The sequence below is a fragment of the Canis lupus genome, chromosome 4, assembly GCF_011100685.1.
Source record: "Canis lupus familiaris isolate Mischka breed German Shepherd chromosome 4, alternate assembly UU_Cfam_GSD_1.0, whole genome shotgun sequence".
Taxonomy (NCBI): domain Eukaryota; kingdom Metazoa; phylum Chordata; class Mammalia; order Carnivora; family Canidae; genus Canis; species Canis lupus.
In genome coordinates, this window is record NC_049225.1 from 71,900,962 (window position 1) to 71,917,056 (window position 16,095).

A 16,095-nucleotide genomic window follows, 5' to 3' on the forward strand; every position below is an offset into this window, starting at 1 on the left:
ATTATTTAGGACGGCTTATACTAAACATTTATTTGCAATTTATCTGAAATTCCAATTTAACAAGGTGCTCTTTTATCTGGCAAGGAAAACCAATGGACAAAAAGCCATTCAGTCAAAATGTCATAAAAAGGAGGGAAAAGGCTTTTTGGGAACTTTGAAAGGGTCAGGCAATAAATAAGAACATTATATATGCTGATTCAAATTGTTGTTATAATTCCAGTAATATAAAAGTACGTAGTTTACTGTTGCATAAATTAATGAGTCTCTAAACCAGTGTTAGTTAAACTTTTACAACTCCAATGTTTTCCCGTGAGTTTGTTAAGATTATAGTAATGTTTCATCCTCATTTCTGATTAATCTTCAGTTGATTCTGAATCGGTTTTAACTCTCTATGTCCCCAGGTTCTTAAGTGACTGATCTATTCAGGAATTCTTGAATAGAAGGTGTGTAGGGGGGTGGGGGGCCTCAAGTGAGTCCTCTTGTAAAACAAAGGGTCTTTGGGGGAACATGGAGACATTTTCTGTATTTCAATTAAATATATATATATATATATATATATATATATATATATATATATATATTTTAGAAGTTCCAATTTCAGTTTTTTGAAACCGAGCACACCTAATTTCCTCTTCAGAGCTTCTTACTGAAAAAAAATCACAAATAGCACAAACAGCTCATTCCTCAAAATAAACCAAAGTGATTTAAAGGTCTTTGTGTTTTAAGAAGGAAAGGGAACTTCTTAAGGAAGTCCAGTTAGAAAGCGGTTGGGGTTGGTTCGGAGGAGGTGAGTAACTCAGTTCCCTCCCACTTGGGTTCCCCTGAGGGAAGCGACCCCCGCCTCCCCTTCCCAGACTCCAAGTGAGGCGGACAGTGAGAGAGAGCAGGTCAGTGCTGCCTGAAGCCGATGGGGAAAGTGTGCCTGCAGGTGAATATTTCACTCTCAGGTGTGACATGAGGTGGCACTCAGGGCATGGCCGCCTCCTGCAGGACGTGGGCTATTACCCTGGAGCCGTTTATTTCATTACGGTGTGGTTGCCAACCTAACCCAAGTGTCCCCTTGAAACACTGAAGACTCCTTCTTCTCCCCTTTCAAAGTGCCATATTTCATTCAAAAATCATGGAGGGCTTCCAGGGACCAGACCCTATTTTAGGCCCTTGGATCCGCTGGTGAACGAGCCAAGCGAAGGTCCCTGCCTCCTGGAGGTGACTTACTATCAGAGAAGACAGACAATAAATAAAAAACATAAGAAATAAGTTGCACAGTGTTTGGGAAAATAGTGTTATGGTGGGGGGCGGGGAAGGGAGGCAGGGGGTCTGGACGTAGGGTTGGGGACACATTACATTTTCAACAGGGAGGTCAGGATGGGACTTGGTGGAGGGAGCATTTGAGTAAAGACTTGAAGGGGATGTAGGAGTGAGGGGCGACTGGGTGCCGTGCAGGAACAGTGTTACATGCAGAGAGGGAACAGCCAGCCCCAAAGGCTGAGTTCCTGCTTGTGTCTGATATGTGGTTCTCAACCCAGGTGACTTTGCCCCCCAGGGCTATGTGGCAACAGCTAGAAAAGGGTCAGGGGATACTCCTGGTGTCTCCCAGCCAGGGATGCCACATCGTGCAATGCAGGAGGACAGCCTCCCACAGCAAAGAATGACCCTGCCCAAAATGTCAGTCAGGCTAAGGTTGAGAAACTGTGTGTGTGTGAGAAACGGTAAGGAGGCCAGGAAAGCTGGAGGAAAGACAGTAAGGGAAAAGAGAAGCAGGGGCACCTGGGTGGCTCAGCGGTTCAGCATCTGCCTTTGGCCCAGGCTGTGATCCCGGGGTCCCGGGATCGAGCCCTGCATCGGGCTCCCTGCATGGAGCCTGCTTCTCCCTCTGCCTGTGTCTCTGCCTCTCTCTCTCTCTCTGTCTCTCATGAATAAATAAATAAATAAAAATCTTTAAAAAAATTAAAAAAAGAAGAAGAAAGAAAAGTAGAAGAGAAGGTCAGAGGTAACAAAGGTTGGACGAGAAGGGGTGGCTAGGTCAGGTGGGGCCTTAGGCCAGGGTGGACTTTGGCTCTGGAGCAGGGAAGGACATGACTTGCATTTATAGTTTAAAGAGTATCGCTCCCGCTGCTGAGTGAAAAATAGACTGAAAGAGGGTAGGGAGCTCAGAGGTAACCCAGACAGAGGTGCTGGGGCTCAGACCAGGGTGGGAGCAGCTTCGTGACATCCAGGCACCGGACCTGTCCAGCACCAAATCCGAGATCTCAGACCACGAGGTGTTCTGGGGAGCCCACACAATCTCCACTCTTTTCATTGCTATGTATCCTATATTATATATATTCTATATAATCTACACCGAAAGATCAGGGTCGATCAATAGACCTTTCGCTTGATCAATAGATATTGTTAAGTTGGATTTTGTTTTACGCAACAGGATACCTGACCTTTGTTTTAACAATCAGCCCACGACAAAACAATGTCACATGGGTTAGGCACAGAGGAATCCTTCTCTGCTTTACCATAGTCTTGGCAAAATACATTCACTCTTGCCCACAACTATTTGAGGTATCTTTGTCTAAGCCACATACACCCCTAAACTTGCTAAATTACCTGAAATTGGTAAAGGGAAGCATAAAAGGCCTAGGACCTAATAATGAGGGGTTTGAATGACTTTCTCCTTTTAGAAATGTATTAAATTGTTCAAATAGTTGCTCACCTCTTACTCGATCAGCCAAAGCAAATGCTGCAACAGAGCCGGAAACCCCAAGAGATTGGGAATTCATGCCCTAACCCAAGGTTCTCAAACATCTGAGAAGCAACGCCCCCTTATTCCTCTGTGTGATCTCCCTAAAGTGCCCATCTGTTGTCCCGTGTGCAAGCAAAGGTCCCAGGGGTCGTGTGGCAGCCCGCAGCAGAGGCTGGCCTCGCTCCACGAACAGCGTCTCCTTCCATTTACTGCTGATACGTTTAAATGTCTTCTTCCAGTATTGCCATTTTTTTTTAAGTCATTCTGTTCCACGGAAGTGGTAGTCTCTCTGTTAGTGAAAAGTAGGCTGTTTTCAGGAAGCTTTTAAGGAACTTTTAACATACAGATGAAGTCATGAGCTTTTCATTTCTTTTATCAAAATGATTGTCTTCCCACCCAGCTGCCCAGAGGTGTCGAGAGGGGGAAAGTTTCCAGGGAAGAGTACTCGTTATTCCGGGTGAAAGCAGCAATGTTGGAAGACTTCCCGCCCTAAGATAATCCCTTTCTCACCCTCTAAGACAGGGTTTCTCAAACTATGGTCCGCGGGCCACCTACCCCAGACTTCACGGAAAATGGAGATTCCCTGGCGCCTCCCCGTGCCTCCCCCAGAGGGTAGGCCAGGAACCTGCATTTCAGTGAGCATCCCAGCCCCTTCCCGGGCCCCTCCATCTGAGAGGAGGAGCCACTACTAGCTCGTAGTCTGGGCCAGGACGAGGCCTTCAAGGCCCAGCCTGCTCCCAGCGACCGCAGCACAGGCTTGTTACAAATGCCCGATGTGACAAACGAGAGACGCGCTGCTGAGGGTTTGTGTTCCGCAGGGAAGCGTGTCACCCGCCGTGCTGGCCTCCTCTTTGAATTGGATCCTTTTCCTTCTGTGGAGCCTTGGGTGCCTTGTAGCCTCTGTGCTCGGGGGGAGGGCGCGCACTGGGCCTGGCCGGCCGCTGGGGTGGCTGGGGGTCCCCCCTAGGCTGACCTTCGGAGGCACTTGGATAGAGAAACTGCTCGAGACCATCCCGGTCGCCTCATGTGACCTTGTCTGTTTTCTCCTTGAACAGCAAACGTGCCGGAGGACTATTCTGATCAGTTTGATGACGTCATGGATTTTATTCAGGCCACCATCAGAAGGCTGAAAAGGTCACCCGAGAAACAAATGGCCGTGCCAGCGAGACGAGAGCGGAATCGTCAGGCCGCGGCCGCCGGCCCGGAACATTCCAGGGGGAAGGGGCGGCGAGGCCCGAGGGGCAGAAACCGGGGTTGTGTCTTGACTGCGATACATTTAAACGTCACTGACCTGGGCTTGGGCTACGAAACCAAGGAGGAACTGATTTTTAGGTACTGCAGCGGCTCCTGCGACGCGGCCGAGACCATGTACGACAAAATATTAAAAAACTTATCCAAAAGTAGAAGGCTGGCGAGTGACAAAGCAGGGCAGGCTTGCTGCAGACCCATCGCCTACGATGACGACCTGTCGTTTTTAGATGACAACCTGGTTTACCATATTCTAAGAAAGCATTCCGCTAAAAGGTGTGGATGTATCTGACTCCGGCTCCAGAGACTGCTGTGTATTGCATTCCTGCTACAGTGCAAAGAAAGGGACCAAGGTTCCCAGGAAATGTTTGCCCCGAATGAAAGATGAGGACCAAGGAGGCAGAGGAGGAGGAGGAGGAAGGAGGAGGAGGAGGAGGAAGGCAGCCGTTGGGGGAGCCTGGTAGAGGGAGATCCAGCTACGGAGAAGCGGACGGGAGTGGAAACAGCCACCTGGACCCTCCCGGCCGGCAGCCCATGTCACCAGAAGCTCAGGGCTGGTGTCCCCGGGTGGGTGTTTCCTCCCACCCGACAAGCCCACCGTGGCCCGGCGCGGGCGCAGTGGCGGATGCACTTGAAACCAAACCAGTGTATCTCCTGTGGTTTCTTTTCCCTTGTCTGGAGACATCCAGGAAACGGGAATCCTGGGGTCGTTCCTTGTGACGTTTCACTGCTGAAAGCAAGAAAGGTTTATTTTTCTGTCACTCAGCGGAGACATACCCCGGAGAGGAGGAAGAAAAACAAAAACAAAACAAAAAAGCAAAGACACAAGAGATCGTTACCTTTGAATTTGAACGTTGAGGCCCGAGGTTTGCTACAGCCAGCAGTTTTTGTGGACGGTCGGTGATGGATTTTGAACATGGTGCGTGGGGTGGGAAGAAGTTGGCTGGGAACCCAAAAGTTGGTCCTCAAGACTAAAAACAAACCTGAAGGTATTTCCTTTGTGTCCTTGGAAACAGGAAACCAGTTGTGGTTTTCGGCAGCATTCTTGCAGGAGATCGAGTGGGGAAGGCCCCCAGCTGCCCCGGGGCAGGGGGACCCGCCGGGCCTGTCGGTTTACAGAGAGACAGATGTTACATACCCCCAGCTCCGTTTATGCGTGGTCACCAGTGACCAGAGAAGCTACTCGATGCAATGCATCTGTTTCAGATACAGAAATATAGAGAAGATATTTATTGAGATTTAAGTTATTGTTATTTATTACCGTTCACTAATGAGTTGCTCTTTTTTTCCTTATTTATTAAAGTTTCTTTTCAAAGGTGCCAAAGTACATGTGCTCGCAAAAATGCAAAGAAAGGTGACAAAGGAAATTTTAATTGGGAACAAGGGTCCATGCTTTTCAAAGTATTAAAAAGTTTCTCGCTAGGCAAAAATCACTTACTTTACCTTTTTTAAAAGCCCTCCTTAATCTCCCCGATTTCAGCTTCTTTCCTATTTTTATTCTTGAAAAATGGAACGTGTCAGAAGGAGCGCTTCTAACAGGCCCCCTTGGGGAGCCCGCTGGCACTGGTTTTACTTCCTCACTGCCCCATGGCTGAGCAGATGTGCCTCACGCCCCCCTTCCTGTTGTATGTAGCTCTCACTCCCTCCCACATGTATCTATCTATGATATGCATTACCGTATGTATGAGGGGTTACATCCCTTTTAGTAGGTAGTCCTGGATTCGGTGTTGACCTAAAAGTAAACTAAAAATCCTAACAGGTAGCCACGGTTCTGCCCTGACTTGTGGAGACTTTTCCTCCATCCTTCCATCCACCCACCGCCTTCTAGGGAAACATGCTCGTGCCCAGGGCAGCCAAGGAGCACGTTGCCGGCCTTCCAGAAATGGGATCTACCTGGTTGCCATAAAAGCCCCTTGGCTGTCACCTTGGGGCCACAGTGGCCGTCCCTGTCAGAAGAAGGTGGCCCAGAAGGGAGGACGAGGAACACGTGTCTGGCCCAGCCACATCCACACAGCAAGGCTCATAGGCACAGTGTCCTCCTACCTGTGTGCTGACAGCCTCTGGAGGGGAGGGGGCGTAGGATGGGAACCAGCCGCTCACATGAGCCCCGGAGCCGGGTTTGCCTGGCAGCTGAGCCCCGCACGATGCACTGGGCCCTATGTTAGAGTTTGTTGCGTGTCTCATAAAGGGATCTTTATCAAGGAAATCATCTATCACTACCTGAGTGGCCATTAGCCCTAAAGTATGACAGATTTAGCAATGAAATGACCTACTGGCCTCCCTCAAATAATCATGTTAATTTTGCAAAGTAGCCAAGAGGCAGCATTTACCAGACATCCCTTCCCCTAAGCCCCAAGCTGGCCATCATTCTGTCCCTGTCTTTTCTGCTCCCTTGCACAACTTGGAAATAAAGGGAAAGAACCCCGCCCCCCCCCCCCCCCCCCCCAGCCCTCCATCCTGTGGCCACCATGGGGAACTCGCAGAAGAGCAGCCTGCTTAAAGCAATGACACACCCACCTGTCTGGTCATTCGTGAAGCACAATTTGACGCAGCCCCAGGGTCATCTGTCCGGGTCAGAGAATCCTGGCAGATTTGGTGGCTGGCGACCCCAGGTGTCAGCCTCAGCCCCCCGATTCCCATGGAGAGTCCCTGCTCACGGGGGCTCTAGGATACAGCAGATGTTGATAACTTGTTCCCAGCATCACTTACACATCACAGGCAAGTTTTAACTGAAGCGAATCACTCCACCAAATCCACACAAGGGTAAAGTTTGTGATTTTTTTCTATATCATTGCGATTACCATCTGATCCGGTAAGGAGTGCACTTCTTTGGAAGTTCTGACTTCTCTGATCTGTCTCAGTCGTTTGTGTTATACAACCAAAGTTCTCTACAGACTTTATTTTTGTACAATATCATTTTGTAACTTTTTACAAATAAAAACTCATTTCTATTGCTCCCTGTATTTCTGTCCTTTCTCGCGTGCTGGGGACCACAGCTGGCCCAGGCGGCCATCCGGAGCGTTCACGTCGGCCAGGCCCTGGGCTAGAAGGCCCTCCCCTCACCAGCACACAGCCCACAGTTTGGCCAATGGCCTTGCCCATCAGCTCGCCACAACCTATCACCACCTAAGTGAGAAAAAAACATGAAAAATTGTTCCTCACTTACTCAAACCGTACTTGCGGTGCACCTACCCTCAGCCAGGTACTAGTCCGGGCACCAGTCATCCAAAACGTGGCCAAAACCAAAACTCTTTGCCCTCTTGTGGTTGATATTTTATTTTAGTGGAAACAGACAATATTCAAAAAGGTAAAAATAGGTAGTGATCCAGGCAATGATAAATGCTATAAAGAATACAAACAGGCTATTATAATGGGGAAAAAATGGAGCCTGCTTTAATTAGAGGTGACATTGAGGCAGGACTTAAGAAACAGTGCCAACAAATAAAGAGCATCTTGGCTTTTGCCCCGAAGCAGGCAAACGCTTGGATGGAGCTACCACTTTGCACAACTTTGAGTGACATCATTCACATCTGTTCTGTATGACAATGTAGCAGAATCCCTGGAGTTGGCACAATTGGTGGCCTTTTAGCTTAGTGTATTCTGTGGCAAGAAAAACACCAAAGAGAGGAAATGCCAGTGCCCCGGGTTGGGAAGGAGAGCATGCTTCCTCCTCGGATGACACACACCCTGTGTTATGTCACAGGCAGCCTTGTGACTATTAAAAGGTAGCCTTGTGTGGCGTTTTAAACCCAAAACAAAACTCTGACACTCTTAAACCTCATTCTAAGTGTCTGCCGGCTTCGGTTTTCCAACAGACAGCATTTATAGCAATGCCAGCCTTTGCCTGAAATGCCCTTTCCTTCCTGACGCTGCTGGGCCCCTGGCTGGGACTCCGTGGAGTCTCCGGGCCCGGCGTTTGGAGCCCTGCTGCCAGGGCCGGGCTGGGGCCAGCCGTGCTCTCCGTAAGCCGAATTCTGGTATGAAGTTAGTGACTTGCAGGGGGAACGTGAGGATTGTAAACTCTTGCTGCCTTCCGCTCCCTTTTTAGAGCCATTTCCCCAAAGTAGGCTCCCGGGAGCGCTAATTGGGTGAGATCCTCAAAAACGAAAGGGGGATGGGGTGATTCTCTGATGGAGGAAGTCTGGAAAACATTGAGTTAAATAACATCAAACCATTTTTTAAAGTTAAAAAGGGAAATGTAGAACTTATCAGAGCCTTGATTAGACCCACAAGCCCCGCGACCCCCGTCCAGGAGGGGTGTGGTGTGTGGAGCACCCTCATTGGGGGGAGCCAGGGAACTGCCCGCTGCGTTGTTTCTTGCTCAAAACACCTGCTGACCATCTCTCGAAACTACCTTGGGCCGTGTTGCCTGCTTCTATAAGCATCAGGACGAGCAGAGAGGGGGTTAGAGATCAGTAGAGAGGCAGAGACTACTAGGCAACTCCCATGGGATGGACCCCCCCTACACACACACACACACACACACACACACACACACACATAACATTTGCGTACTGTGGTTTCTTGCTCAGCATGATTAACCAGTGGTCAGCTTTGGAAATTTCCTTTCCAAAGGGAGAATGTGAAAATGAATGTCTCTCACGTAAGGGAGAATGTGTTGAAAGCTGGGAAATTCCTAGCAATAAAAAAGAGAACTTTCACCATGCTTACTGAAAATCCTCCGCAGGCTCGAATTGTTTTGAATCACGGAGTGCTTTGGCCACTCCGTGGTCTTGAGGGATTGATTCCCCTTGCAGTGGTTCTCGCAGGGAATGCTGCTTCAGCGGAGCTCCAGGCTCTGAATTCTTGCTGCCGAGAACCATGTGAGCACTGGATTAGGAGCCCGGTCACCAGGCTCTGACAGTCTCCTGTGGCTTATGTCCGTGACATCAGCCCAGGCTGGTTTTCTCCTCTGTGGCCAGTGCTGAGTGAAGCAAAGATTTAAAAGAACTTTCTAAAAAATCAATCTACTCTTGAAGTAAAAGCAAAAAGTCAGAATTTCCTGAACCTAAGTAAAAAAACAGAAAGCACTGCCCTCCCCTTCCCCACCGCCCCCCCCCATGCAAAGTCCTGCTTGGGTCATGGCTAATTTGCTCTCCGACCCCAGAATCACAGGGAGGGGGGAACCCAAGACTTCGTGCACTCCACCTCATCACAAAGGCAGGGAAGGGATGGAGGTGTCAGCCGCGGGCTTTGGGGCTTTTTTCCATCAGGTAATGAAAGGTCTGAATCCAGAGCCTCTCCTTGGGACACATCTTCGGTAGCAGAACTGTTACTATGATCCCATGCAATAGTTAACTTTGGTCTCATCACATCCTGAATGAAATTAAAACCAAATCCTGCCAAGTCATCCCTGAAATAAATAGGTAGTTGGGGGAAATAAAAGGAAAGCACCCCCTTACTCATGTGTGACAACGAATGCATGGCCACATCCTGGCCCCATGGCAGGTGAGGGTAACAATGATGAGAATGCAGACTGGGGTGGAGAATGTGTGATGACAGGTGCACAGAGTGAGCTAGAATGGCCCAGCCGGCAGCAGGTGAGAAGAAAACCTGAAAGGAAAATGAGCCAGGGACAGTTACAGGGTAGGGTCATTTGAATTTCAGATAAACATGACGCAACTTAATAGAACTATGCTTTGTGCAAGATTTGGGACATGCAATATTTGGGACATACCTCTATTAAAATGATTACTCCTTGTTTATCTGAAATTCAACTGGGCACCCTGCGTTTTAATTTGCTAACACTGGCAGGAGAACGTGACATTTGAGCTGAGCCTTGAGGAAGAGCAGGAATCTGTCAGGTGGATGAGGACAGAGGGTGGTGGTGGCATGAGGGACAGACATGCCAGGCTGAAGGAACGGTGCCACCCAGAAGGACAGAAGGGCACTGTGGGTCCAAGGAACAGTAAGCAGAGTGCCGGGCCTGGGGCTGACTTAGCCGTTAGGCACAGCGGACACCTTGGCTAGGAGCCACAAGATTTCTAGAGGCCCTTTTAATTAAATATCAGTGGTGATATTTTTCAAATCACAGGAAAAATTGAATAGGACAATATTGAACATATCATAACAAATCCAGTCGGGATTCTGTTCCCCTTTAGAAAGTCATGCGGCCATAGAATTTTTAATATTTTATATAGAGGAGGATCCCACAAAGGCAAAAGTGCCTGAGGTGCATAAAAGTATTGCGGCCCTGGGTGTGGGGCCAGTAACAGACTTGCCATGCTCTCTTCTCGCACTTCCCTTCTAGGCTTCCCTTTATCGCCCTGTCGTTGAAGCCAACCTCTTCGTGAACATCATAACTAACACTTGGTAAGAACTTGTTACATGTATTATCCCATTAAATCTTCACAACAACAGCCCTCTTCCCACCCTTCAGGTTAGATTGTCTTCTCAAGATATTTGCACTTGGATCCCACTTAGGGCAACAGACCTAAGGGCAGGCCATCGACGTTCCAAGATTCCTTCACCCCCTTTGAGAAGACAACAGGAGTCAGGTGACCCGGAGCATGCTGGCAGTCAATGGGTGACAGAGGCAAGAAAAGTAGAGAGAAGATATAAGGCTTCAAGAAATCAGAGAACCAGCAGACACAAGCCATAAGGAAGAGGGTTTTAAACACATGGAATAGATTATTTTAACTAGGGACCTTCTTTGAAGTGGTGTATGTAAGGAATTTTAACCCACTTCCAGCTCTGTGCCTGGGTGTCATTCATTCGATTAATTATTAAACATCTATCTCCTACCAGAGAAGGGTATAAAGATATAAAGATAAAAGCATATAAAGATAAAGCCCTGAGGGGCCCCCAGATCGGAGGGACAGAAACAGTGTAAGATACATGGAGAAGACCGTGATAAGGACAACACAGCGTTACGGGACATGCAAGGATGGACCATAAATCCAGCTGAGGCTGGGGGCAGGGGGCGGGGGAAGGTACCAGGGACAGCTTCCTGGAGGTGGCTGCCTGAATGTACTAGTGTAGGATGAGTAGGAATTTTCTAGACTGAAGTTGGGGGAAGGGAGGCCATTCCATACAGAAGGGACTTGAAAGCTAAGCCAACAAGAGTAGAAAGAGCCTGGTGTACTTTTGGCTGAGAGGGTGGAGACAGGTCAAGGCCAGGGCTTTGGAAGGCAGGACTAACGGGTGTACTGGGCAGGACAGGGAAGGAAGCCGCAGGGCTGTGGGTGGGGAGGGGTGGGGGGACAGAGAACCCTTCCTCTGCTGGGCTCCAGCTCCGCGTCCACCCTCGGGAAAGGAGCACTTCTGACCTCCACGCCTGACCTCACGCTCTCAGACCCTCTGCCTCCCCAGGCTCCTGTCTGAGTCCCATTCTCTCAAGGCCTTGTATGCCCTGCTTCCACTCTCCCATGAAAAACTCTCCAGAGACAACTACTTTCCACAGGGAACTCCACAGGACCAAAAGGCTTCCAGACCAACAGTTCCCAAACTGCCCAGCTGAGCCCTAGGGAGTCATTCATAGATGCAAGGGCTTCTTGATTTTAAAAACTGGGGAAATGCTGCATATTTTAGTTCCATCTCAGAAAGAAATAGTACCTGTTAGCATATTAAACAAAGCCCTGAGAAGGCCTGCAGAGGAAAACCTGTGTAATTTTGTTTAACCCAGCAGCTCACAATCTTATTTGACCAAGGAGTATTTGGCAACATCTTTTTTTTTTAAGATTTTATTTATTTATTCATGAGAGGCACAGAAAGAGAGGCAGAGACACAGGCAGAGGGAGAAGCAGGCTCCCTGCAGGGAGCCTGATGCAGGACTCAATCCCAGGAACATGACCTGAGCCAAAGGAAGACGCTCAGCCACTGAGTCACCCGGGCGTCCCTGAGAGTAGTGTTCTGCTGGACACAACTTGGGAAATGGAATTCAACCAAAAGGAATGACCAAAGGGTCAACCAAAGAGTCAACCAAAGGAATGAATCTCTAATGGAAGAATTGCTGATGGCAGATGCTGAGTTCCTTCTGTGTAGGGATCTTTCTAGCCCACCATCAGTATAAGGCACCTTTGGCCTAAAGGACCTTACAAATGGCCACCACACTTTCTTACGTGTATCAGTTGGACTGATCCAGTAAACAACCAAATTCAACCATGTTCTCATTTCTCCCTGGGCCTGAGCTGGGGTAACCAACCCTCCTCCCCTGTCCTCACTCTTCTCCCACCCTCAGTCCTAATCCCATCTGGCCAACTCTGCCATAGCTCACAATTGCTGGGCTGGAAGATACTCCAAGGGGTTCTAATTCACGTTACACACACAGAAAAAAATCAGCCATTGTGGTCTTCATTAGTGCTGCTCACCAAACAATCACAGATCCTTTCCACCCCTGGCGACGTGATAAGATTACACATTTGGATTTCCTCATGATTGACTGAGGCCAGTGACTGACCAAGGAGCAGGAGCAGAAGAGGCTTGTCTTTCTTCTGAGCCTGACATTGAATTGCCTTTCTTTTCCTACAGGACAGCAACTAGAAACATTCAAGATGGCGGCTGTTCTGTCAACCTGGAGTGACCATGGTGGATGGAACCACTCTGCCAACCCATGACAGACACGCATGGCAAACGAGAAAGGACCCGCTGTAATCCGAGCCACCGAGATGTGGAGTCTTTCGTTCCTGTAGCACATCTTAGTCTTTCCTCACAGAGGCAAGTTTTTATTATGATGAGGTGTAGTGTGGGACATGAAGACAAAGTACCTGGCAGAGGCAGGGAGAGTCAGGAGTGTAAGGGCTCAGAGGGAGAGGGAGTGGCAGCAAATAGAGTGGAGGAGGTAACCAAGGGCCCAATCATGTAGAGTCTTCGGGTCATTGTAGGGATTTAGGATTTTATTCTGAACCAGGCAGGAAGCCATCAGGAGGTTTTAAGAAGACTGGTGACAGAATCTGGCTTGTGATGCTAAAGGACTCTTCTAGCTGCTTTGTGGAGTACAGACTGTGGAGGAGCAAAAACAGGTGCAGAAACAGGCCAGGCCGCTGCAGCAATGCACGTGGGTGATGGTGGGGACTTGGACCAGCGTCAGCAACGGTAGTGCTGTCAGGACTTGCTCAGGGTCTGGAGTGAGGGGCCGGGAGAGCAGGAGTGAAGGTGTGATCAGAGTGGTACCGAGTCTGAAGCCAAAGCCGTGGCATCTCCAAGAAGACCAAGCTGCACATGTCGCATGCAGGGGACTCATTCCGGCCTCATTCTGGACCTTTTCTGCTGGGAAGGTCACCAAGTAAGAGGAGAGACGCTGCCTGCTGACATCCTAACTGTGGGTAAGGCAGGAGCCAGTGCAGGGGCAGGGCTCTGAGGGAGCCTGCCAGGCCCTGAGGTCTGGAATGCCATTAAAGTGCGTATGCCAGGCCAGTTGGCTCGTGGGCGGGATGAATCTGCTGCCGCTCCCTCTGACAATGTTTAGCATGAAATAAAAAGTATGGCTTTCAAATGATACCGCCAGGAAGATTCTTGAGCAAATATGGCCAAAGCCGCTCTGCAGAATGTTCTCAGAGGCTGGGATTCCATTCGCCTCCAGCCCTCTTTTTCCATCTGGTCCTTCCCAGGCCTGCACTGAGGTCCAGCCGGACAGTCACATTGGCCTCCTCACAGGTCCCCCGCCTTCCAACCCTTCCCCTCCAGCTTCACTCATGGCTGCCAAATTGATCTTCCACACCTCGCAATCCTATTCAAAATTCCTCTCTTCCTGCTGCCAGTCACATCCCTCAGACTGCCAATCCAAGCCTCCACAATTTGTTTCAAACAAATCTTTTCTCTAGTTGTGTTTACGTCCCCCAAATCTTCCTGTTTAACTAACCTCTACCCTTCAGTCACTGTGGATGACCTCCAGAACCTCAAAATACACACTGCGCTTGCTACACTTTCCATGGCTGGACCCTTGCCCAAGTCTTTCTCTCTGCTGGGAATAAGGTCCTTCTTCTCTTCAGCGTTCCAGATTCTCCCCAGCTGGTGTCCATCACCCACTTCACTGTGGTCCTGCAGCTAAGCTCCTCGTGTGTGGATCATGCTAGTGGCGTGGGTCCCCTTCCTTGTGGATATGTGTGCACTGATCTCCTGTTCTCTGCTAGGTTGAGGGCTCCTTGAATGCATGAGCCACATCTGGCTCATCTTTGAATCCTGAAGAGTCCTGAGCATGTGCTGTCACATGTAGCAGAAACTCAACTCAAGCTGCCTTAAACAATGAAAGGGAATTGATTAGCTCATTTACCTGGAAAGTCCTGAGGTGGATCTGGTTCAGAACAAGCTAGATCCAGGTGTTCAATTAACATTATGAGGAAGAGCCTCCTGTCAACCGCTTCACCGTCTTCCATTGTGCTGGCCTCATTCTTAGACTCTCCTTCCCCCTCAGGATGGTAAAGATGCCTAGTGCAAGTTATAGGCTTGGGTCCCACTCTCTTAGCTACCTAGTAGATAGAATGAGTTTTTTATTTGATGACTCCATCACAAGGCCTTTGGAGGAGATTCTGATTGACCAACTGGAGCCAGATGATAATGTCTCAACCAGTGGGTATGGCCAGGTGGATGGATAATTCTGTCCTGGCCTAGGGCATGTGTTCATGTTTGGTGCCAGCTGCCAGCCCAACTTCACTGAACTACCTGGGCTAAGAACATGGGAGGTCAGGTGCTGTGGTGGAGATATGAGTGCTATGACCTAAAGAAGGAATGAGGGATGCTGAGAAGCCAAAAACAACAGATGTCCACAACAGTCATTTTCTGTGATAGCACATTTAGCAAACAATTTGGCACCTCTTTTCTCAGACTGAGTTTGACAACCATCTGCTCAAAGAAATTAAGGTTTCCATCTTGGCTTATTTGTTTGGACATAACAACAAGTTCACATAACAATTCAAATAGAACAACAGGGAGTAGGGGGCTTCAGTTAAGATGTCATGGGAGAATATAAGTACTGGTACTTCAATATTTTTACAAAAAAGGAATATCGTATGAGTGGGTGGATGGATGGATGGATGGATGGATGGAGGAAAGAAAGAAAGGAAGGAAGGGAAGAAGAACTGTTTTATTTGATTGTGCCATTTGTCAGATTAAAAACCTGTTAGAGGGGATCCCTGGGTGGCTCAGCAGTTTGGCACCTGCCTTTGGCCCAGGGTGTGATCCTGGAGTCCCAGGATCAAGTCCCATGTTGGACTCCTTGCATGGAGCCTGCTTCTCTCTCTGCCTGTGTCTCTACCTCTGTGTGTGTGTGTGTGTGTGTATGTGTGTGTGTGTTTGTGTGTCTCATGAATAAATGAATAAAAATCTTTTAAAAAACAAAAAACTGTTAGAGGGTGCCTGCATGGCTCAGGCAGTTAAACAACTCTTGATTTCCACTCAGGGCATGATCTTAGCGTCGTGAGATTGAGCCCTGCACTGGACTCCCCTGCTCAATGGAGAGTGTGCTTGAGATTTCCTTTCCCTCTCCTTCTGCCCCTCCCCCCAAAGAACTAAATAAATAAATCTTAAAAAAAAAAAAAAAACCCTACTATAATGTGTCCCATTAAAAAGAGAGTTTGGGCAGCTGGGGTGGCTCAGTGGTTTAGCGCTGCCTTCAGCCCAGGGCCTGATCCTGGAGACCCAGGATCGAGTCCCACATCGGGCTCCCTGCATGGAGCCTGCTTCTCCCTCTGCCTGTGTCTCTGCCTCTCTGTCTCTCTCTGTGTGTCTCTCATGAATAAATAAATAATCTTTTAAAAAAAAAGACTTCAAAGAAGGTTCAATTAATAGAAAACCCCATTGCAGTGGCTTAAATAGGGGCTTACTTATCTCACAGTTTATTGATATGTACATGGTGTGTGCCGCAGGAATAATTTTTGCAGGCACATCTACCAATGGATGTTAACATTAGTAGGCATATGGTTGAGGAGAAAAAGATACTTACATTATCTCAAAGTATCTCTCTCAAGATATTTATTAATTACAAAGGGCAAAACAGTAAGTTTGCTGTTGGAGTGAATTGGAGAAACTCAGCAGACACCATATTAACTAAGTGATTAGGGCTAAGATCACCAGTAATAAGAAATATCGATATCATGTTCCCCAATATAATTGAGAAGAACATAACATCATTTCTCTTATTTTTGCCAAAAATGCAAAACCTCTATCTAGCCTTGAGAAAA

At 48.4% G+C, this 16,095-nt stretch overlaps 1 protein-coding gene and 1 long non-coding RNA gene across 7 annotated transcripts in view; one reads left to right on the top strand and one right to left on the bottom strand.

Annotated features, from left to right (window-relative positions):
• Window positions 1–14,243, top strand: part of GDNF (glial cell derived neurotrophic factor) — a 32,990-nt gene extending 18,747 nt beyond the window's left edge. For 3 of the 6 annotated variants that reach the window (XM_038535282.1, XM_038535283.1, XM_038535281.1), the window contains exon 3: window positions 3,787–6,404. In XM_038535282.1, the coding sequence (XP_038391210.1) occupies window positions 3,787–4,271 (485 nt within the window). In that variant the 3' untranslated portion in view covers window positions 4,272–6,404. Of the gene's footprint in view, window positions 1–3,786; window positions 6,405–7,761; window positions 7,957–10,229; window positions 10,292–12,448 lie in introns of those variants that run through there. The other 3 variants (XR_005358565.1, XR_005358564.1, XR_005358563.1) reach the window with 2 other exon arrangements.
• The window catches only part of LOC119871565, a 31,472-nt gene continuing 23,958 nt past the window's right edge, over window positions 8,582–16,095 (bottom strand). The window contains exons 5-6 of the long non-coding RNA XR_005358566.1: window positions 9,382–9,532; window positions 8,582–8,903 (exon numbers count right to left, since the gene is read on the bottom strand). This is a non-coding gene — a long non-coding RNA (uncharacterized LOC119871565). The remainder of the gene's footprint in view (window positions 8,904–9,381; window positions 9,533–16,095) is intronic.